The 9,221-nt window shown below is 33.6% G+C and overlaps 1 protein-coding gene across 1 annotated transcript; it reads left to right on the top strand.

Moving 5' to 3' along the window:
- Positions 1–1,394: 1,394 nt before the first annotated feature.
- On the top strand, positions 1,395–5,824 carry LOC132033336 (uncharacterized). The gene is made up of 11 exons (XM_059423284.1): positions 1,395–1,928; positions 2,345–2,446; positions 2,547–2,663; positions 3,041–3,296; positions 3,398–3,525; positions 3,609–3,970; positions 4,062–4,161; positions 4,271–4,330; positions 4,506–4,589; positions 4,687–4,803; positions 5,366–5,824. Exons 1-11 carry the CDS (start codon positions 1,869–1,871, stop codon positions 5,669–5,671), a joined length of 1,692 nt encoding a protein of 563 aa, XP_059279267.1. The 5' UTR covers positions 1,395–1,868; the 3' UTR covers positions 5,672–5,824.
- The last annotated feature ends 3,397 nt before the right edge of the window (positions 5,825–9,221 follow it).

Here is a 9,221-nt window from a genome sequence, read left to right as displayed (position 1 = left end):
GGAACTGTAAAATTGACATTTCTCGAAAGAAGTAAAGGGTGTGGAAAAAGAAAAAGAGAAAAAATAGATAAACTTAATCAATAAGGTTTTTTTGCCACACTATTTTGGCCACAATGGCTCAAATCGCGTAAATTGATATGACTATTTAGGTTAAATTTAATAATTTATGCATACTTAATGTCATTTCTATCTTTTATTCTCAAAGTTTATCTTAATTTAAAATTATACAATAAAGATTATGATGGTATCTACATAAATATGATCAAATTTGAATCAAATTGGTGTGGTAATTTAGCAGCTCTCAAACTTAATAAGCATTAATTTTAGTAACCAAAAAAAAGAGAGAGCAAAGTTCGAAAAGTAAAGCAAAGGGGGTCACTCAAGATGAAAAGGGTAATGGCGCACGTTAATTCATGATGATGCAGAAAGATGGGCTGTCTGGTAGCGTACGGCACTATGATGCACTTATTAGATGCGCATTTTAGCTTTGCTTTTTCACAACGCAAGCTAATTTACATTTCAATGATCTTAAACTCTTTCTCCACGAAACATAAGTATATAAAATGAATTTAGAAATTTAAATTAATAAATATGCAATATGGTTACATTATTAATTAATTTTGTGATAATGAGTGTTAAACTTAAACATAGATATATACTTTAAAATTTATTTACATGAAATCTTTGAACGTCACTCAGTTTTAAAAAAACAGATGATAACTAACATAGAGGTCCAAATAAAGAGATAACAAACGAAGAGGTCCAAGTAATACTCAAAATCAAATAAAGAAATAACAATTCATCTCCTCAATTAGCTGGGCAGTTATAACTTATAACTTGCCTCACACATTCAGACTTTAAACCTTAACGCGAATAACATAACATAAAAGTACACTAATAGGTAAACTAAAAATAACGACGAGTCTAGCTCTCATATCATACCTATTGAACTCAACAATGAATTTAACAGGCAAATTCCTAAGTTGCATAAAAAAAATAGAGGTGGATATAGCATGTTTGTTATGATTTTAACCGAATTCAATTTATCATACATGATATATATTTTTATGTAAAAATTACCAAAGTTACAACAAATATTAAAATTCAAACCCGTAATTCCAAAGTTCAATAGGTCAAAATGTAAAATTTAAAGGTAAACTCATTAAAATTAAAATATTTAGAACAGACAACATTTTTGCTCAACTAAAATTAATTAATTACATAATGTTCAAATCAAAAGGTGTAAGTAAATGCAACCACATGACATTGAGTTCATTCCTCGACCACCGGGGGAATATAGACAAATAAATATACAGTCTTTAACACAACACAAGTAGAACAAAATACAGTCACCTTACCCCACCCCCACGCCCACCCCCACGCCCACGCCCACCCCCACCCCCACGCCATCTCATTCTCATTCTCTCTATGTGTATATATATCAAACACAATATATATTTATATGTAATCCAGGTCCTACTGTATCTAATAATGTTTGTTCTTGAGAAATGGTGAGTTTGAATATAAAAATTTTCACAGAAGATGAAATGAGTTGGTGCTACTGAGTAATATATACTGACTTCACGCGGATCAAGAAAATGCTGGGATCCAACTGAACATTTTTTTCACAGGGGGGCTGTTTGTTTTTTGTCTTGTTTTGGCCTATTGGGAGTTCAAATTTACTCTTTCTTGGATTGAATTTCAAGTTTTCAATTCTACTCCATAGTTTTCCCGCTTTGTTTGATATTTGCAGTGCATCTGCTCTGCAATGAATTCATTCCCCTGAGGGTCTTATTCTCTCTGTTTTTTTTTTTCTCTTTTATTTGCCCCCCTTCATTTATTCATTTGAAAAAAGAAAGTTAAAAAAGATGAATGCTAGAGTGAGGACTAGTTTGCAGTCTATGAAAACTCCATCCAAGAATGTAAAGGTGAGATTTTTACTGATACTTTGGATTAAAAAATTTGTGGGTGCTGATTTGTTTTTCATTTTACTCTGGAAATTATGCATTCAATGAGATATTGTTGAATATGTTTGCAGTTTTGAGGTAAAAAAATTGAAGCTTTATTTGATTAGTATAGAATGGTTCTGAATCCTGTTGCAGTTTAAATGATCCAATTAGCTTAAGCAGATTTTGGGTTTTTGATTTGTGTTTTACAGAATTAAATACTATGAAAAAAAGAAAAAGTTGTAATGTTTGATTGATTCTTATCCACATCCGTTTCATATTGTTCTTTGCTTTTTTCCTTTTTATCTGCATGTTTGTGCTTTATGCTTTTCCGTTACATCTATAATTTCTTTCTTGTGGAAGCTGAATTTGTTTATGTCTCCTTTTCTTGTTTGAAGGAGAAAGTGGAAATGCAAGGAAACAAGAAAATGGGTACTGAGAAAACACCTATAAATAGACGAAAAGCAATCAGAGAAAGAAAGATGGCATTGTTACAAGATGTAATTAACACATTTGATTCTTGAATACTTTATCTTTACTGTACATCTGTTAGTAGTACTGGTATGCAATTTGTACTAATTAATTATGTGTAAATTGTAGGTTGATAAGCTAAAGAAGAAACTCAGGCATGAGGAAAATGTCCATAGAGCTCTCGAAAGGGCATTTACTCGACCCCTCGGTGCTCTTCCTCGTCTTCCTCCTTATCTCCCTCCGAATGTTAGTATTTCTTCTTCTATTTCTTCTTCTTCAATTATGTTATTGCAATGTATAATTTGAGATTGAATTGTACTAGCTAAAGGAACTAGTGAAATTCAATTGATGTTGTCATAAGTTTGAAGAGGAGATTGTTTTACTCGTTAGTTCATTTCATTACTAAATAAACAGGAATTAGCGACTCTATAGCTAAACAACAACATCCATCCCTTAATAGGATTAGCGACCGGTTATCACAAAATTATATGTTAGCTACGAGCCATTTAGTGACGAATTAGCGACAAAGTTCGTAGATGATTTCATTATTTTTTTTAACGTTTGTGGCTTAAAATTTTGAGAATTGAAATACTAAGCGTAATTCTGTAATTGGAAATTCATAGACACTGGAGCTTCTCGCTGAAGTGGCTGTTTTGGAGGAGGAAGTCGTTAGGCTCGAGGAGAAAGTTGTGCATTTCAGGCAAGGATTGTATCAGGAAGCCGTCTATATTTCGTCTTCCAAGAGGAATATGGATTATGTGACAGATACCATTGAACAAAATCAAGTAAAGAGTCCGAAGCAGAAGCAAACAAAGTTATCACCCCAACTGGAATTGAATTCAGCTTCATTCTCGGGAAGACATTTGCCTTCTCTCTCTGGTAACTGTTGTTCCAATTTTAAAAGGAAAATGATATTCATGCTTGTCGAGGTAATTGAGTAAGAGAGTGATCTTATCCTTTTGAAATTCATGTTTTATCAGATGACAGCTGCTTAAAAGAGAACAACTCATGGTCTTCCACGAAAAGCAAGCACCGATCAGTAAATGCCAATGTGAAAACTGTCAGAACTCCTGCTAAGAAGAAGCGCGTAGATCCTCAGAAATTGCAGGTTGATAATTCAGTGACCTTCAATTTTTCCAAACTAAGAATCTTATGCAGCATAACAGATACAGATTTTTGTATGATTTTCAGATGGAGGACCAAGCAATGTATCAGGGGAGTCTGGAAGAGAGAATTTTTGTTACTCAAGTTAGAAAACCGTCATCAGATGAAAGTCCAAACACAATCTCGGAAAATATTTTGAAATGTTTGTCGAATATTTTCCTCAGAATGAGCTCTAGGAAGAACAGGAGTACAGCAGATACTTTGCCTTCATTGACAGGATATAATTCATGTGAGAGCATTGAGAAGAAAGAGTTTGGAGATCCTTATAGAATATGTTCAAAATTTGAAAGGAGAGATATCGGTCCATATAAACATTTATATGCAGTTGAAGCTTCTTCTATCAATCCAAATCGAACAACAATATCTGTTTTCCTAGTTCGTAGACTAAAGTAAGTTGGTAAATATTGCTTGGTGAGATTATATAATCTTTCAAAATATTCTATTAGGATTTGTTCTCACATATATCAGTCCTCTTTGCAGACTTTTGCTCGAGAAACTTGCATCAGCAAATTTACAGGGCCTTACCCACCAAGAAAAGCTCGCTTTCTGGATCAACATTTACAATTCATGCATGATGAATGTAATTTGGTTACCAATACTAATATGTGTTACTTATTTATGAATATGCTACCTTCCAAATTTTGTTTTTATTATTGCTCATTTTTTCGTCATTCGGTTAACATTTTCAGGCCTTCCTGGAGTATGGCCTACCTGAGAGCCCTGAAATGGTTGTGGCATTGATGCAAAAGGTAATGCCTCGGTGTCCTATCCTATCCGTGCAATCAATTGTACGCTCTCATGCAACAAGCCTGCTAATTCAATTAGTTGACAATGATATGATGTGTGTTCTCCACTTTCAATTAGTTGACAATGATATATTGTGTGTTCTCCACTTTTTAATTAGTGAAGTTCCACCTTTTGCAGGCAACAATAAATGTTAGTGGCCACTTGCTTAATGCCATAACCATTGAGCATTTCATTCTGAGGTTGCCTTATCACTCGAAATTCGTAAGAGGCTTTTCAACTTGAACGGATTTACATTTTGTCCTGCTCATGCTCTAAAGTTTAACTTACAAGTCTACCCTGTTTGATTTGCTCTCACCAGACTTTTGCAAAGGGCGTAAAGAATGATGAGATGACCGCCCGCAGCATCTTTGGTTTGGAGTTCTCTGAGCCACTGGTGACATTTGCGCTCTCTTGTGGAAGTTTCTCCTCTCCTGCTGTAAGTTTTAAGCATCATTGTCCTCGAAGTATTACATGTGAGAAAGTTTAATCTACGGAAAAGTTCCAAATATGCCTTAAAGTATTCGAAATCGAGCAAATATGCCCTTCTTTGATAGTGCAGCTCACATATGCCCTTACTGTCCAATAGTTGGCCCTTTTTCGCTTATTAATCAGCTAATTAGGTTAATTGGGGCTCCAGTTAAATTAAGGGCATATTTGGACCAAGACCAACTATTGAACGGTAAGAGCAAATGTGAGCTAAACTATTAACGAAGGTCATATCTGCTCAATTTCAAATACTTAAGGGCAATATTTGGACCTTTTCTGTTTAATCTATTTAAATCTAACATCTAGTACTATAGATCATTGTAACAATCCCAATTGTGTTACATAATTTTTAACTTGTAAACAACACAAGTGGTATATGTAATAGTGCCATCATGAACTGACCAACATGAGTCTTCATCTTTCCACAAAAAGCGCCACTTTATCTGGTTTTCAAGTCGTCTTTGTCGTTGTCATATACAAAACAATGCTAATTTAGGAGCTGTCTTAAATAGGTGAGAGTATACACCGCAGCAAATATTGAAAATGAGCTTCAAGTTGCAAAGAAAGAGTATTTGCAAGCATCCGTTGGCGTTTCAACATCAAAGAAATTGGTAGCTATACCAAAGCTGTTGGACTGGTATCTGCTAGATTTTGCAAAGGATCTAGAGTCGCTACTTGATTGGATATGCCTTCAACTTCCAAACGAACGTGGAAAAGAAGCAATTAACTGCCTAGACAGAAGGAATAACGAGCCTCTTTCGCAGGTTCTTCAGATAGTGCCATATGAATTTAGTTTCCGGTACCTTTTACACATGTAAGTTTTGTTTTACAACAATCTATTAGACTTTTAGTGTTTGGTGGTATAGAGGGGGGATACAGATACATAGTTAAGTGTATATTTTGTAAGTAAGTTTTGACACTTTTAAGGAGTAATTATTTACAAAGTTCGGCATTCTTGCTAGGATTTTCCTTACTGGTGTCTGATCTTACTAGGAGTGAGGTGAGTGGAAAAAAAAAAAAAAAGTAACACTTATAATTACTTTCTCTTTTTGTTTTGTGTTTACTTTCATTTTTTTAAATTTTGTTACATGAAAACTCCTTTCTTTTTGCCTCAGTTTCCCTCAACTTTCCCTTTGAAAAAAATGTATCCTTCCAAAAACATGGCAAGATGGCAACTCTATAGTTTAGTGTAAACAATCAGAATTTTTTAGTCAGTTCTGATTTTATCTCCAAGAACTGAAAAGATAGCCAACTGTATATATTTTAATAGAAAGTGGCATCTAAGAGATTTGTTCATTGAAAGAACATTGGTGTGAATGGAGACACACCATTATACAATTCTGTGAAACATTGAATTCTATTGGATTCGTTACCAATATAATTTTAAGGAGATATGCAGCTGGATCTTTGCCATAATGCCTAATAGAGACAAATAAGGACAGTAGAATCCCAATTGCCATTAAATTATGTCTTTCTGTAGTACTATTTCTCCTCATAAAACAATCAGAATAATTCTTATTATTTAGTATTTTTGTATAACTTATTATCAGTATCATTTTACATACACCTTGACTACTTAACCAAGTATCTGTTACATCCATCTTCATCTTCACATCCATCCCCATTTTTTGTTGTCAAAATAATATCAACACATGTATCGATATCTTTTGTTAAAGAAAATCCACAAAAACTTAAGCGGATGACAAGAAATCACTTGGTGCTTGTTTGGAAAATCACCTTGTAATTGAATTTGGATGTAATTGGTTGTAATTATACAGTTTTGTATGTTTGTCTAGCCAAATAATTACTTGGTCAACATGTACTTGATTCTAATAGAAAGAAAGGAATTACACTCTCTAATTCTCAAAAGTGGATAGAAACTTGGTGGTGCATCGTGTAATACTAATTGACTTTTCAACTTTTTTTCTTCTTTTTTTTCATCAGTTTTAATACTGTATTTCTTATATATACTTGTGAAAGAATAGATTTACCCTGAAAGTGTGAAAGGAAATGTAGTTAAATTGAGAATGAGAAGCTTCATTGGCTGAGTTGGGTGGTGCACATAGTTATGGATGGAACATGGCAAATGATGCTAGGCTGTTAATAATGTGCAACTATTTATTGGATAGTGACTAGGCTAGAGATATGTTGCATCAATTATTCAACTTTGACTTTAAAGGAAATATTCAATATAACTTTCACAAATTCTGTATTTACCATGCGTTATTTTTGCTTATTAGCGGAGCCAAGATTTTAATTTTTTGGGTTCTAATTATAGAATGATGACTTTAAGGTCTGATAACTGGGTTCTAAATTGGTATGTGTATATATGTAATGAATTTTTGAACAAAAATATATTATTTGAGCAAAAGTTATTGAATTTGACTGAACCATAGTTGTTCTTCTACCTCTACTCTGCTTATAAAAGTAGTAGTAATTTTTCTTAAACCCACCTAAGCTAGGATAGGATTGTTCTTATATGTGGCATAGCGTGCTAGAGATATTTGGAATCCAATAATTTAGAGAACAGACCACGTTAGATGGTTGTTAAGTACACTATTAATGCATCATGAAGAGACTATATTAGATAGTTCCTTGTTTTTACATCATCATTTATATTAATATATTCAATAGAAAGTGAAGTTAATTGTTGTTATTAAGGAAAATCTTCATTCTATAAGGCCCTCAAAATTTAGCCCAAAAAGGTTCGTTCTTATAACAATTCAATTCAAAGGTTAAAAATTATAAAATAAGTTAATCCTACAATCAGTAAACCTATAAATGTTTGTCTAGTTCGTCATGTAGATATTGCAAACAGAAATTCAGTTAATATGGTCTAGCTTACGATATATAAATATAAAATTGCCTTTCAAAACCCAATGACAAAAATCCTATTTATCAATTTATAGATGTTGTAATATAAATACTCATATAATAGGACTATGGAGTATGGTTCGTTTGCATGCATCTCAACTATTTCACCGGATACATGCTATCTATTATCACGCTATCAAGAAAGCTACACAAGAATCGGATAACTTTACCGACTAGAACGTAGAAAGCTAGAAAGAAATGAAGAAATCACCAACAACTAAAGCTTGAACGTATGTTATTGATTTTTTTACCTCTTAGATATACAAGTGTCAAGAACTCTCTCTCCTCTTATTTATTTTCTGTTTTGGGGAAAGGGCAAGAGTATGATTGAAGATACTATCACTTTGGCACACATGCTAGTTCAGAAAAGGACTTCACAAGGTCATCCAGAATCTAAATTTGTCCCTAGCTCCACAGAAAAAATGTCCTTAATTATACAAAATGTGGTCCTAAACCTGACAAGTCTTTTTCATGTGGGCCGGGTCATCAACTACCTCTATTGAACTACAGAACAAAATGCCTTTTCCCCATAGTGGATAATTGCAGAGATTGGCCAAAAAGCTGAACCATTCACAAAAGTCTATCCAAGTCCAGACAAAAAATGGGCCTGGGGCCCGTACATTCAAGGCCCATTAGATTGCACGCTTCTAAATTTCTTGCAGTAGGTGATTGTTTGTTTCTTCTTTTGGCTAGACCAAGTCATCTTTAATTTCTCTGCAAGTCATTAATATCAACACATGTTGCTGACATAAAAAATTTAAACGTGTAGAATTTGAATTTCTTTTTCGAGAGAGATAATAAGCTATGAATAGAAATATTGGGGGATAAAATTCACAAATAGCAACTGCTGAATTCTCTATAATTATAAAAATAACCATTATCATTTGAAACTACAATGATTATTTTTTCAAAGATAGTACCGAAAATGGCTAATAAGTGCTATTTCTTCAAAAGTTAGTAAGGAGCACCCTTAAGTTCAATAACTGGGGTTGTCATTATTGGTCCATTTGTTGTTGTGAATTATGACCCTTCAGTCTTCTTCCAACCATTTTTTTGTGCGGAATGTCCTTCAAAGGCAATGGTCTTTGATTTTTGCTCCTCAAATTTGAAATTTGAAATTTTTAATTTTTGTCCTTCGCTTAAAACTCATGGGTTCCGAGTTTAAATCCCCGCTCAGTCAACTTAAATCCCCGCTCAGTCAACTATTAAAAATAGTAATCGCAAGACAGAATTAGTAGCAAAGTTAAGCCTATTAAGGCAAACATCTGCCTGAATAGGACTAACTTTGCCCAAAAAGCTAAGGTAAAAAGTTTGCCTTAAGGCAAATCTCTGCCTGAATAGGCCGAATTTTTTTCGAGTAGGCCTAATTTTGCAACAAATCTCTGTCTTGCAATTATTTTTTTTTACTGAGCCGTGGTTCGAACTTAGAACCTCGGGGTATTAGGCGAAAGGCAAAAATTAAAGACTAACAATTTGAGGGGCAAAAATTAAAGA

This window comes from Lycium ferocissimum, chromosome 10 (genome assembly GCF_029784015.1).
Source record: "Lycium ferocissimum isolate CSIRO_LF1 chromosome 10, AGI_CSIRO_Lferr_CH_V1, whole genome shotgun sequence".
In the NCBI taxonomy this organism is placed as follows: domain Eukaryota; kingdom Viridiplantae; phylum Streptophyta; class Magnoliopsida; order Solanales; family Solanaceae; genus Lycium; species Lycium ferocissimum.
Note: the sequence above shows the minus strand (reverse complement) of the source record. Positions and strands in the feature narration are given on the sequence as shown.

Bases quoted from the DNA above. Each gene is read 5' to 3' on its own strand.
- LOC132033336 (XM_059423284.1), top strand. From the start codon at position 1,869: ATGAATGCTAGAGTGAGGACTAGTTTGCAGTCTATGAAAACTCCATCC. The intron at 4,162-4,270 runs GTAATTTGGTTA...TAACATTTTCAG, and splicing joins ACAATTCATGCATGATGAAT to GCCTTCCTGGAGTATGGCCT. The intron at 4,331-4,505 runs GTAATGCCTCGG...CACCTTTTGCAG, and splicing joins TTGTGGCATTGATGCAAAAG to GCAACAATAAATGTTAGTGG.